The sequence below is a fragment of the Prionailurus viverrinus genome, chromosome C1, assembly GCF_022837055.1.
Source record: "Prionailurus viverrinus isolate Anna chromosome C1, UM_Priviv_1.0, whole genome shotgun sequence".
Taxonomy (NCBI): Eukaryota; Metazoa; Chordata; class Mammalia; order Carnivora; family Felidae; genus Prionailurus; species Prionailurus viverrinus.
The window spans coordinates 2,562,777-2,577,824 of NC_062568.1; the positions used below are offsets into that span (position 1 = coordinate 2,562,777).

At 39.2% G+C, this 15,048-nt stretch overlaps 1 protein-coding gene across 10 annotated transcripts in view; it reads right to left on the reverse strand.

Annotated features, from left to right (window-relative positions):
• DIS3L2 (DIS3 like 3'-5' exoribonuclease 2) overlaps window positions 1-15,048 on the reverse strand; it is a 350,479-nt gene that overhangs the window by 210,906 nt on the left and 124,525 nt on the right. For 9 of the 10 annotated variants that reach the window (XR_007154750.1, XM_047870804.1, XM_047870806.1 and 6 more), the window contains exon 6: window positions 14,280-14,514. Coding sequence is in view for 9 of the 10 variants with exons in the window: in XM_047870804.1 (XP_047726760.1) it covers window positions 14,280-14,514 (235 nt within the window). In the remaining variant the exon portion in view is untranslated. Of the gene's footprint in view, window positions 1-11,924; window positions 12,011-13,329; window positions 13,464-14,279; window positions 14,515-15,048 lie in introns of those variants that run through there. The other variant, XM_047870813.1, reaches the window with a different exon arrangement.

Sequence of the window (15,048 nt, forward strand, 5' to 3'; positions counted from 1 at the left end):
TCTTGTCAATTTTCCATAGCCCCAACTGATGATACTGTTCAGACCTATAACTCTCACCATCCCTCCTCTGGGTCTACAGCTCTATTTCCAAATGCCTACTGGATGTCATGACCTGAATGACCTTCATATAACTCAAATTCAACATGTGATCAGAAACTGAATTCGTAGTCCCTCTCACCACTGGTCTTATCTGTCTCATTTAAAAGACTGTACGTACTCATGCAGTTACTAAACCAGGTATCGGGTTGATCTCGTTCCTTGAAAGCTCCTCTGCCTCACGTCCCATACCTGATCTGCCATCTAACTCTGCCAATTTTAGCTCTGAAATATCTCAGTCACCTAGCCCTTCTTCTGTATCACAGCTGCCATTGCTCAGTCAGGTCTTCAAGTATGACCTCAAGTCGTAACTGGTCCCATGCCTTGCTCCAATTTCTCCCCTCTTCCATAGTCTCCTTTCCTTAACAACCTTGGATGACTCCCCAGTACCTCAGTCTCTTAGCAGCCACAGATAACTAGACAACCACAGTCTATTTTTTCCAGCCTCCTCTCCAGACTGCCCACCAGGCACCCTGCACTATTCTCACTATAGATACTACTCTAGCCTCCCTCCACTTCTGTGACTCTGTTCATACCAACAATATTTTTTACCCTTCTTCACCTGGCAAACCTTACTCATCCTTCAAGGCCCAGAGAATAAATTGCTTTCTCCCCCCCTCCCTCCTCCTTTCACCTTCTACACTTTCTTCTCTGAATGGTTCTTCCCTCTCTCTGCAAATCTGTTCCTCTTCTCTATGTGCATGGTCTGTGGTTACTAGCAGTCTCTGTTCCCTAATGATTGTCTCCAGCCCTCATTCCATGTCACATTTTTGTTCCAGAGTCCTCAAGCTGTGGAGAAAAAAATCTAACTGGTTACTGGCCAGTCAACGTGTTGAAGATCCTTGGGTCAGGAGTTCACTCAGTTCACTGAGGACAGGGGACAGACTGTATTTACCACTTTAGTAAAGGCAACTCCCATCAAAGGGAACTAAGGCAGGTAAGACCCAGAACACATATGTGTTATCTAGAACTCCTCTTATAGACTAATTTCACCTCAAGGACAAGCATCTAGATTTTATTCTTTGATCATCTTTTTTTCCCAGCAGGGAGCATAATTCCTGGCATATAATGTCCTCTGTGTTTGCTTGGATATTCTTGGTTGAGATGATGGAACATTCAACATAAACCAGCTTATCTGTATCAAAGGTGACTCAGTGGCTCACGCACCTGCAAGTCCAGAGGAAAGTCAGAGTCCAGGGTCAGCTGATGTAGGGCCCACAAATGGTGGTGGGGCCCAGATTTTTTTCTAGTTCTCCATTCTTCTATTCACAACACTGATTAGCAAGTCATAGAATCGCTGCCAGGAGCGATTAGGGATAAATGTTTCCTGTTGATGTCCATCAGGAAACTTCTTACATCCCAGAACTCCAAGCAGGAGTCACCCTGATTAGACCGCTGAGGTCATGTGTCTTGGGAAGAGGAAATGGTATGAAGATATAATGTCTAATACAGTAACCACAAACCACACGTAGCGATTTAAAATAAAATTAATGAAAATGAAATACAATTAAAAATTCAGTTTCTCAGTCACACTAACATGTCAAATGGACAACCATCACAGGCAGCTAGTGGCTGCCGTACTGGACAGTACAGATTAGAATACTTCCAATTCTGCAGAAAGTTCAATTGGCATAAGGTAAGCAAGCATACCAAGCAACTGGTATTAAGGCAACCAAGACTCAGCTCGGCAGCTGAAGTCACCTTCACCCACAGTACAAGGAATCTGGGGAAGGAACAGATGAAAAGCTGAACACATATGGGAAAGGGAGAAAGGGAAATAGACATTAGGTGGGCAACGAACAATGCCGAACATATTCTTATAGAAAGAAATTAAATTGATCTGGTATGCTTTGCTCCTTAAATAATATGATCCATATGCAGAAGTTTGTTATGGTAAGTACAAGGTATTTTTCTTTTATGAACTCACTAACTTCCTGTGGGACACTGGACAAGCCAAGTAACTTCTCTGAGCCTCAGTTTCCTTGTCTGTAAAACAAAAGGAATGAACTAAATCAGTTGTTTCTAACCTTTTAATCACAGCAGATTTTTTTATTGCACATTTTTAAACATTAATTTTTGCCCAGGATCTCACACTTGGAAGTATTTTTAGTAACTTAACTGAACTGAAAATTAATTTGCTATTCTGTTGTTGTTTTATCAAAAACATGTAACTGTTAACTACAGCTTCTGATCGGTGAGGAAAGTCAATGCTACCATAGTGGGCTGGTATCATTTGTACCACAAGCGAGGCTGACCTTGGAGTCTTACTGAAAGCAAATTTATTGTTTTCACTTAGTGCTATGAAATATTTACAAACAATGTGAAGTGCTCCACTGAAAGCCCTTAGGGGTAGACTGTATCACATGTCAAGAAGAGCACGTGATCTTGTAGGTAGGACGCACGCAGGTCGAGAATTCTACAATTTCTATGGAAATGTGACTATAATCAGATATAAATAACCCTTGTCACTAGCATAGACTGGCCTGACCTGGAAAGTACCAGAGAAGGGGATGAGTGGATGGACTGGGAAGAAAGACCCTAAGGGTAACTGAAATCTAGTGAGCAAGGGACAGGAAGTAAGGAGAAAATGATACCACTGCAAAAAGTTGCTGATCTTCCCTTTTCATTACCAGTAAGCCCAAGAAAAGTGGATTACCAAGTAATCCAGGAAGCCAAATATAAAGCTAGAAGTGGACAAGCAAGCAACAGAATCAGGAGCACCACACCGAAAAGGGGGCTAGAGGAGCCAGCCACGAGGAAGGTAGCTCCAGAGACCTTCAAGTCTTCACTCAATCTCTAGAAGGGCAGGTACACGTTGTGGCGGACATGCTAGAGTTGTGGAAAATTCCTATTTTCAGATAAAAGCATGAACAAGGTTTATTATAGATTATTTCTTTTTATGTAAATTTCTATTGTAATAATTTTGTATTAAAAGGGCAAGAAAGACAACAGGCATGTCTATTAGAGGTGCTATAAGGGATAGACTGGGGCAGGGTAGAGTCTGTAAATTACTTGTAATGTTCTAAAACCCAAGCCCCCTATGCCTGCTGAGATGTCTAAAAGAAACTAGGCACCTAGGTAGGAGTGATTACATGATAAAAAATGGGAAGAGGAAGTAAAATGGACAAGCCAGTGAAAGAATTGGGCAAGCCCCAATTATGTTTCAATAAAGAACAGATGTAGTTATTATTACTTCAAGACTTCTTATAATTCATCATGATTTTCTATTTTTATTAACCCTTCTAGAAACTACGTATTTAATTTCCAAAAAAAGATCCTTTAAAAAATCCTACAATGGGACGCCTGGGTGGCTCAGTTGTTTAAGCATCTGACTTCAGCTCAGGTCATGATGTCACAATTCATGAGCTCGAGCCCCGCATTGGGCTCTATGCTGACGGTGCAGAGGCTGCTCAGGATTCTCTCTCTCCCTCTCTCACTCTCTCTCAAAATAAATAAATTTTTAAAAACCCCACATTCCTCAAACTGCTAAATAGAGAATCACCACATGAAAGCAATTCTACTCCCAGGTATAAGTCCAAATGAATTAAAAACAGGCACACAGATACTTGTGTACCAATGCTCATTTCAGCATTATCCACTATTCAATAGCCAAAAGGTGGAAACAATTCAAGTATTCATGGATAAACAGAATGTGGGACACACAATAAAATGAAATATTATTCAGGCATAAAAAGGACTGACATGCTGATGCATGCTACAACATGAATGAACTATGAAAACATTATGCTAAAGGAAATAGGACAGACACAAAGGAGAAATAGTGTATGATTCCACGTTTGTGAAATATCAAGAATAGACCAATTTATAGAGAGGAATAAGATTAGTGATTATCAGGGGCTGGGGTAGGTGAAATGAAGAATTAGGGCTCAACAGTTCCAGAGTTCTGGCTAGGGTGATGGAAAAGTTTTGGAATAAATAGTAGTAATGGTTGCACAAAATCACGAATGTAATTAATGCAACTGAATTGTGTATTTAAAACTGGTTAAAATGACAAGTTTTATTCTATATATATTTTACCATACACACACACACGTTTTCTTCACCTACAAGAGTTTCTGCTTATGACAGAGACTTGAGGATGGGGGATAGTTTGACAAACAATATTTATTGCTTTGAAGAAGGAGACCCCAGGGTTAGAAGAGAAGGGGCAGGTCCCTCTGACAGAAGGAGAACCGAGCGGCTCTTCAAGAAACTAACTAGATGCCAGTGACTCTTTAAATTTACATTTCCAGTTCAAACTTCTGTCATGAACTTCAACTTGCACTTCCAACTACACATGATCACCTCAGATTTTAACATGTCTAAAAGAATATCCTTAGTAATAAAAAAATAGAAATTGGTTACTTGCAATAAATAAAAACAGTAAAAATAAATTTCTATTAAAAATTAAACAGGTCAATAGCTAAATTTCAAAATGAAGGGAAAATTGAAAGAGGCTATGATAATAGGTGCAGACAAAATTGAACAACTGAAAAGACTTTGTACAACTCAATCCCACTATATGAGAATATGTGGTTAAAATATGTAATTTTCCTGGAAAATATAAATTATCAAAATTTATGCAAGAAGAGGAAAAAATCCCTACAGAAACCAATAGTCATCAGAGGTGGAAAAGTTGCCAACTAAAGAAACCCTAGCCCACATTTCAAGTACGAGTTCTTTAAATGCTTCAATCATCGAGAAAATCTGACCATTCTCAATGTTGTTTTAACTGCTCCAAAGCACTAAGAAAAAGGCTCCCCAATTCTTCCTACAAAGTTAACAGAGCCTAATACCAAAACAACAAAAACAGTACAATAAAAAGAAACCACAGACCAATCTCACATTTTGCACAAAAAAAAATCCCAAAATCACAAATTCTTTCCAAAGAAAATTGAGCCACATGTTAAAACATGTTACATACCATGACCAAATGAGGAGCATGGTCACATGAGGGATGCAAGAATTATTCAATGTTTTATGTTATGTAAATAAGCCAAAGGGAAAAACAGTATCGTGAAAGAAACTCAAAACGCACTTGAAAAAGAAAAAGTCAATATCCATTCCCAATAGGAACTTTTAGTAAAAAAGAAAGAGGACACTCGGTTAACTTGGTCTCAAGCCAACAACCAGCCCTGTGCTGGAGGGTGTAATACTGAAAGCATTTCCATTAAAGTCCAGAAGAAGGCAATCACCACTATTATGTAATACGGCTCTTAAAGCAATGGCCAGTGAAATGAGGTAATAAATAAGAAGGCCAAAATTAGAAAGGAAGGTGCAAATCATTATTTGCAGATAGAAACTATTTCATACGTACAAAATCAAAACAACCAACTAAAAATTATCAGAAGTAATAAGAGCACTCATTAAGGTTTCCAGTTAAAAAAAAAAACCCACATTATAACATCCCGAATATGTCTTTAATATACCAATAATTATCTGGAGGAAAATGTTAGAAAAAATGTCCTTTCAAATTAATACCCCAAAACACAAAATATTCACGTTTTTTCTAGTAAGAAATGTGTGAGATAATGCCATATATAAACTATTAAGCATATGAAGAGGATCTAAGATTTTTTTAATTCACAATATGAATAGGTGTGATAAATTAAGATGCACATAGACTAGGCTACAGTCAAAACAGCAGAATAGGGCACAAATTGTCCCCCCAAAATACCCCACAACTGAGAAAAGGATTGAGGCAATAGATTTTAGCCTGAATTATTATAATTAGTACCCCACAGGAAAAAACAAGAAAATAAACCAATCCAATAACCACTTAAAACAAGGAACTGTTGAATTTCCTAACAATAAAAAATAATTAAAACACATTAAAGTCCTGTTCGGCAACTATCAATTCCAATAGTTTAAACCAGTGGTTCTTCAACTATGGTTTGAGATTGTCTCAGAAGGTCCATAAGATCAAAACTCTTCTCGAAATGATACTAAGACATTATTTGTTCTTTTCATTCTCGTTCTCTCCTGATGTAAAGCAGGAATCAGCGACGAAGCTGGCCAGCAAGCCAGATCCAGCCATGTCTGTTCATGTTGTGCCTGTGTGTGTGGCCACAACACTGAAAATATTTACTATATGGCCCTCTACAGAATACGTTGGCTAACCCTTGCTCTAATGACTAACAGAATGTGTGCTTATGTGTTTTTTTAATGTGTTTTCTAGAATTTTCTAAGATCTTAGATTTAAAGTATAAACAAGTACATTTTAGAGGTTAATTCCACTTTTTTCTCAGTATTTCCACTGTGATTATATCTACTACAATCTCATTAGCTTCATTAACACCCAACAAATCACTATGAAACCTGAAATTTTCCTTAAATGTGCAGAGAAACACAACTAGAAATAAGTACACTGGGGCACCTAGGTGGCTCAGTCAATTAAGTGTCCAACGCTTGATTTCAGCTCAGGTCATGATCTCATGGTTTATGAGATCAAGCCCTGAATCAGGCTCTGTGCTGTTAGTGGGATTCCCTCTCCCACTCTCTCTCTCTGACCCTCCCCTACTTGGGCTCTCTCTCTCAAAATAAGTAAATAAACTTTAAATAAATAAAAATATTACACATCACAAAATAGAAGCTGAAAAGCACCTAATTTCATGTCCACAGTAAGATGAACCACAAAATCTTCTAAATAGGCTGCAGTCATATCTTTTACACTCTGTAGTGTTTCTGACTCTCACATCACTTGCAGAATGTGGGGAGCTGATTCAGCACTTTCTTTCTGCAGCTCATACGCTCTGGAGGACGGTACAAGACGAGAACAGGGCAGCAGTCAGCCCAGAGACCCTAGAGGTGCTGTGCTCGGTGAACAATACAGCAGAGATGAGATAGGTATAAATACTTTAATGAAAACTCAAAATAGAAATTATCTGATACACAGACAATAGTACGGCTTGCGGTGCAGTGAGACAAAAAGACATAAACAGCAAGCAATTCACTTAAATTACTGTAATCAGCATTAACCTTCCCACAGGCAGACAAAGCAGCTCTGGGGTCAGCTGTCGGGAAAACAAGGGTGAGGGGGTGAAGAGGAGCCGTAGGCGTCAGCAGGGAGGTACTTCCTGAAGAGCTCCCCAAGTACCGAGGACAGGGCTACAGAAGGTGCCTGGCACTTGGCAGGCTCTTGGTGAAAACACTTGAGATGGATGGAAGCATGCATTCACCATCCTTTCACCTTCGTCAGGCTTGGGCTCAGCAGAGCACCAGCAACATCCTAGTCATTGGATGACTAAACCAATGGCAAAGGTAAGTGGCACAGCCTGGGACGGTTTTGAGAACGGGCAGGCACCAATGGAAGAAACTCCAAAACCATTTCTTTCCATGACTTGTCACAACGTCTCTGACTAAACCCTTAATATTATAGAATATATATTTCATCACAGAACTTTTTAGCTAGATGGAACTTCTGGCATAATTTTGCCCAACTCCCTTATTTCAGAAGCAGAGTGGAGACTGCAAACTTGCTCATCTTACTCCCAAGTCTACTGCCATTTCCACTGTCCCAGGTTACCACTAATAGCACTCCTGCTCCATGCCATGTCAAAGAGACATAGAATATAAAATACCTGAAGGTAAGTTACACAAGAAAAAGGCTTATAGAGTAATAGTTTTAGTACCTATTGATGATCCTTGACTCAATCAAATTATTCTACCGAGGGTTGAGCCACCATGAAATATTTAACCTGTGCTATGAGTATTGGTAGCTATGAGGAGGGATATATAGCATAATGGTTAAGAGGACAAGTCTAGAACCATTCAATTGTGGCTACATGGTAGAGTCCTGGACTCTCTGGAGAGCTTTTTAAACATACCAGATCAACTAGAATCAGAATGCCTGGGGTGGTATCCAGGCATTGATATTTTTTAGAAAGCTACTGGGGGACTCTTCTAAAGTATACTTACCAACTGTGTATCATTCCTGTGCTTTGGAAATAAAAAGCTACAAGTACCTCTGAGATAAATACTGTTAATATTCCTGAAACAGATACTAGGAATGTTGTAAGAAAAAATAACTGAACATAATGAGGATTAATTATAAATATAGTTGACCCTTGAACATTTGAACTGCCCAGGTCCACTTACATGTGGATTTTTTTGAATAAATACATATAGTAATGTAAATAATAATGTAATTATATACATATAGTATATAATATAGTATATATACATATAGTAATGTATGTCTTCTTCCTTTTGATTTTCTCAATAACATTTTATTTTCTCTAGCCTACTTTATTTAAGAAAAGAGTATGTAATAAATATACAAAATAGGCATTAATCAACTGCTTATGTTATTGGTAAGGCTTCCAGTCAATAGTAGGCTATTTGTAGTTGAGTTTTGGGGGGGTCAAAAGTTGAACGTGGATTTTTGACTACAGGGGAGTTCAGTGCCCCAGCCCCCATTTGTTGTTCAAGGGTCAACTGTACTTAGACAGGGCCTAGCACCCAGTAAATACTCAATAAGTATCAGTGATTGTGATTATTATGTGTAAATACAACACGGGTATGCATATATACAAAAATATATCAAGCTATAGCCTAGTATACACATATGCACCCCTAACAATACAACTTCAAAATATACCAAGCCACAATTTAGTTAAGGAAGAAATTATAAGGAAATTAAATACTTAGAACGAACTAATAATAAAGATACTATATATCAAAATCCTTGGAATACAGCTAAAGAAGTATTTGGGGGGAAATTTATAGCTCTGAAAACAGTTCAAAGGAAACAGGAGAGGTTAAAAGTAATAAGCTAAGTATTCAACTCAAGAAGTTAGGAGAAGGGCAAAAAAGCAAACCCCTAAAATAGAGAATTAAATAACAAAGATAAGGGGCCCCTGGCTGGCTAAGTTGGTTTAGCGTCTAACTCTTGGTTTTGGCTCAGGTCATGATTTCATAGTTCATGAGATCGAACCTCGCGTTGGGCTCCGTGCTCACAGCATGGAGCCTGCTTGGGATTCTCCTTCTCCCTCTCTCTTTCTCGGCCCCTCCCCCACTCACTCACATTCTCTCTCTCTCTCTTTCTCTCTCTCTCTCTCTCTCCATAAACTTTAATAACTAACAAAGATAAGGGCAAGTATCAATGATATACAGAACAGCATCATCAACAATAAACAGAGAAAAATAACACAACCAAAAAGCATGTTCCTTGAAAAGATTAATAAGAGAGATCTTTGGCAAGCAAGGGTTACCAAGAAAGGGGCACCTGAGTGACTCGGTTGGTTAAGCGGCAAGACTCTTGATTTCAGCTCAGGCCATGATCTCAGTTTGTGAGACTGAGCCCCACATCAGGCTCCACACTGACAGTGCGTGAAGCCTGCTTCTGATTTCTCTCCCTCCCCCACTTGCACTCGCTCTCTCTCAAAATAAATAAACTTAAAAAAAAAAGGTGACCAAGAAAAAAAGAAAGATTCAAATAATCAAAATACAGAATGAAATGGGAGGCAAAAGCACAGGCACAAGAAGTTTTCTTAAATAATGAAGAACTATTAAAAAGTGTCAGGATTATCTCTAGGCTAATAAATTCAAAAAGATAAATTCCCATTAAATTATGCCAAACTTGGCACAAAAAGAAAGAAGTTGAACAGATCAGTCAGTATAAAAGTGATGAAAAGAGCAAAGATCTTGCCTTCTAAAAAAACAGCAGGTGCAAACAATTTTACAATAAGTTCTACCAAATTTTAAGGAATTCCTATCCTACACAACCTGTTTTGGAAAAATAAGAAAACCAAAAACTGACCAGAACATTTCATGAGGCTAATATACTCTTGATTCTAAAAATCAGATAATGACAACAAAATGATAGGTCTATTTAACACGACAGAAAAATTCTGCCCTAAATATTACCTACGTAAATCCAACAGTGTATTTAAAAAGTAATAATACATTGGGACTAAATAGAATTTATCCAAGAATTCAAGGATGTCTTTGAATTCCTAAGATGGTTCAATATCTGAAATAGATTTAGAAAGAAACCAGGTAATAATCTCCATAAATAAAGAATCCACATTATAAAGTTAAACAAATGGCAAAACTATGGAGTTAAAAAAAGATTATACTGGAGAACATCTGTTTGAACTAAGAATAGGGAAAAACTTAAAAACCCATAAAGTACACAATTAATTCTATCACATTAAAATTAAGGGTTTTGTTCAATAAAAGACATCACGAGGTTAGTGGAGAAATGACTAAATGACAGAATGGCAGAAGATATTTGTAATGCCAAAAATGGAAATGTGATTATTATAGAGAATAGATGAGAAATTCCTAGAAATCAACAAGAGAACAGTAACCCTGATAGAACAATAGGCAAATGATATAGAAGGGCAATCTGCAGAACGTAATCTAGATTACAAAAACTAGAAAGCTGGATAATCCTGGCTGTTGGCAGGAATGAGATGATGTAAGAAGTCTCAGGCACTGCTGGTGGAGGTGTAGACTGCCGGAATCATTCTGGCTTGGGTCAAAGCCTCAATTAATAAAGAACTGCTTCTCTGCCTTGCAGAATATATATCCTTTGTGCATATATTTCTTTTGGGGACTTCACAGGGAGGAATGGCTAGTCTAGCACAGGATCTGGGCCTTAGACATTCTAGGTCCTGACCAAATGCCTCTACCTGAATCGCACCTGATAGGACTGCATTGCCCACTGAGTCTAAAAGACAGAGAAGCCAAAATTCCACTGCACCCTTCTAACACAGGTCTGGATATGGCTTTACCTTTTTTAAAATGAGATTTCAAAACACTGTCCCAAATTGTGGTTGACGGGAAAGTATATTTAATTTTTGATATAATTTCTGAACTAAACCTGACTGCCTTCTAGTTGCACTAATTATCATTTAGGGAAGATGCGATCTCAGAACCTGGAAACAGAAGAAATTTAGCTCCAACAAAGAATGGATTCGAAGAATGGGTTCTTGGTATTTAAATAACCCAGAAGTACCACAAGAGAATAATCATATGGGTCCTCTTTTCTTACCCAAAGGGAAATACAGTCACTTTTCATCCAAGGGAATGGGACTTAAACAGAGGCACTGAACGGGCGTGTCATTGGAAGGAGACGAACCTTAAGTGAGAAGAAAGGTCTCATCCTGATCCCGAAGCCAACTGGGGCAGGCCCCAGAAGGAGTAGTAAGATTCAACTCTCAAAAGGGATCAAGGATTCCATGCAGATTCTTCCTCCAGAAAAGAGCTGGAGGTGGCCAGGAGATAGAAGACAAGTGAAAGGGTCACTGGCTCTACATTCAAGCCCATGTTCAGTCATCAGGGTACTGGTAGAGGCTTGTCTCCAGACCAGAAAACTGAACAAGATCTCAGGCAGACCCAGCAAGGACAGAAGACAGGAAATGTACATCAAACCTGATGAGGTCGTGAGCACGAAGAGTCAGAGGCCAAAACTGCTCTTCAAATTCCTGAGGATGAAAGATGCAGAGCTATGGTATCACTTGGCCATCATGATTTTTATCCTTTGGAGTTTGCTAACCAGGCAACCATTACCCAAATATCTGATAACAAGGAAAATTTATTTGGGTTGTCCCCAGTCTCTACCCAGATGGCAGACTTCTGTGCCGACAACAAAGCTGCTGTCTGGAAAGCGGCAAAAGCTGAGCCTTGGGAGCCTATGGGGCTGGACCTACGAAAGGGGCCCAGCTCATTGGTCCACTCTCTCTCAGGGGCTGAGGGTGATGCCTATCCATGCTGTCTTCCTAGAAGAAACTACTGGTCAGGTCTGAGGTGCCCAGAGAAACTTTTTTCTTCATGCAACAATAGACTTTTGTGGCAGACCCTCGGGCTCTCTGCGCACTTACCAGAGAAACTGGTAGTTACAGCAAAGACAGGAATGTTTCCTGGGCACACAGGGTTATACATTGTGGACACATGCAACAGGTAACGTCTGTTTTAGATAAAAGAAACGTGAGATTAAAACAAAATAAACAAATAAAAAACGCTCTTTGGAACACAAGTGTGAACTAAGATTAATAACCGTTTGCAATTACGCACAAAGCAAAGAACCTTTCTAGAAGTCTTAGGAAAAGTTGATGTTCTTAAGGTTATGGTTTGTTTCAATAACAAATTTCAAAACCTTAAATGGTGCAAAAAGTACTAACATCCTAACTGTAACCAGATTTTATGTTATCCAGAGAAGAGAAGCTGGTTGAAATATCCTAAAAAACACCGTGATTTTTAAAAGAGCAAATTGCCATTTTCCTAAATATCAAGAGGGCAAGAAATGAGAAACAGCCATGTGGTTTCACAAACTCTCTATTTAGAGGCTAGCAGGAAAGAAAAATTTGTACCACATACTGCGGGAAGGATTAAGGCCATTCCCTCAGTCAGGCCTAGTAAGGAAGCAATATAAACAACAGTAAGGTAGGAAAACCATAAAAAGAGTAAGGAAAAAACATGCATACAGTAGACATGTAAAGGGTTCAGTGATATTTACCTATAAGAGAGAAGGAGGGGAATTACAACAGAGGACAAATCAAGAACAAGTCTGGCATTAGAATTTCCCAAACAAAGGGCAAAGTAGGTTATTAGCATCCACCCTGACATCAACTCTGTCATCACTCCCATCCACCAACACTTCCTTGCCTTTGTATTGGTACGAACCACTAATAAGAAATCAAGGCATCTTCTCCCTTCAACTTGGAGCCCAGGGGAAAAGAGGCTCCTGAGGTCTGCCAAGTCCAATCACCAGAGCTAGGTTTCCATGAAGTAGTTTTGGACCAAATACTAAATAAGTTTTCAAGCGCTCCTTTGCCTGGCCTTGTCCTGCAAGTATCTCTCTCCCTTGGTGATCTTGTTGACGGAGAATTTAGCTATCTGGAGTCCTGGTTATTTCCCTCTCTTCTCATAGAGAGGACATGACTCACAGTACTGACGTCGTTACTATATAAATGCACTCTCAGAAGAGGGTCACGGTATCCAACCAGTTTTAAAGGAAGAAAGAAAAAACACCAGAAGAATGAAATCGCGAGGAACAACATCCAACCGAAATTGGCTGGGTCTTGAACAGTAAATCACTAGTTAACTAAGCAAGCCACCAAACAAAAGGAACCTGGGTGCCTCAGGTCAGTGTACCTGGTGGGCCACTGCAGTAGTCTCTTCATCCAAAAGGAATTTCACAGTTGGAAAGTCCTTCTGAATGAACAGCACTTGGCACCAAAACGCTAGGCATGTTTTCAGAAAATGCTCACCACCCCACGTCACTACCTCATCAGCAGTGAAGAGACAGAGTGATCCTTATGCGGTCACTTCCTGAAATCACCTCCAGCTTACTTCAGGATGTCAGTGAGATACGCTCACCAGTCCCTATCACAAGGTGTCCATAAAACATCCTCTTTTAGTAATCTTCTGGCATTTCTTCTAGCCTTTCAAGGGGACTGTGCCAGAAACCTCTTCCTGATGAAAAAAACAAAACAAAACAAAACAAAACAAAACAAAACAAAACAAAACCAACCTCATAATCTAGTTGGCCTAGCCAGGTCAATCGTTTCCATTTCATAGTACAGATAGAACTCAATTTGGCTGGAAAATATACTCCCTGTATTTAAAATGTCTTAGACATCTATCCAGTAAAATATTCCAATTTGGGGGGGCTACTTTCCCTTTAGTCTCCTAGAGTCAGCTAGGCCCTTGGTCATGGCTCTCCCCCAATGTATTTGCAACTGCTTTCTTCTGCATCCGGAGGACACATGGCTTAGATTTTGATTAGAGACAATAAGACTGGGTTTTTTCAAGGTTTAGAATCAAAACACTTTGAAAAGATAATCTACTTATCAAATCTAAGGTGATCCGGTCCCACCACCAATGACAAAAAGATACTGAGTTAAAGCAAAATGAAGGGCAAAATGAAGTGCTTTTTTGGATTTGAAAGATCAGTTTAATTCTGTTCATATGAGCCACAGGGGTGGACTGGGCACATCACAGGAAATGTCAAGGTTGGCTATCAATACAACCCAAGACCCATTAGGAAAGGACAACAGCAACCACTAACCACAGGAACCAGCAGCCAGAAGCTGTCCTAAAAGCTGCCACTGGTTAGAAATTGGGAAGGTCCCAAATGTACCATGTGATTAGGTCTGTAGCACAGAGAGGCTCCCAAAACTGAAAACAATCAGGTTAGCGTAAAATAAAATGTCAGGCAGCAATCCAGTACTCACCTTTGTCATGAACACAAACTGAGAGTTTCTGAACACCATCAACCAGAACATTCTGTGTGTTGCCATGTCCATCTTCTGAGTCGCTGTCATCAAACTGAGCCTCTATAATGACATCAGGACTGTCATTATAGCCTTTCACGGACTGCTGCGGGAGATGGCTTCCACAGAGCTCTTCAGGGAGATCTAATTCATCGGTACCTTCTGTTTCTTTGTCATTGCTCTCTGGTTTAATTACCTGAAGAAAATAGAAAAGTTCTGCTAAATCACTGGAGGGAAGAACAGGAAATAACAGATTTAGCTTTTTTCATTTTCCTTTCTGAAGGAAAAAAACTGCACATTCAGAAGCTCAAAGCAATGGACACTCGCCATGTAGCCTGAAAAAAAATATTTATTTCCCAGGTACACGGACACCTTATGGAAATGATCAATTCAGCAATGCCAGGGTGGCACTCAGCTCCTCAAGGTGCCCAAGATTAATGTCATATCTGCTCCTCATTTTTCTGATGTACATTTTCATCCCCTCATCAGAGGCCCTGAATACCACAAGGACTATGCTGCTTCACAAGGGTTCATCACAAGGGATCAATGAATATCTTCAGAGGTGATAAAAGAACTCAACATAGTATGTTACTGTGCTCCCAAATGAAGCCACAAGAATATAAGGTGAAATGGAAAAAAAACAAAATTAACTGTAAATAAGAGTTTGTAAATGTTCTCATAAAAAACGTAAACTCTTAATTCTCCATTCTGAGGCTTGAAATCAGTATAC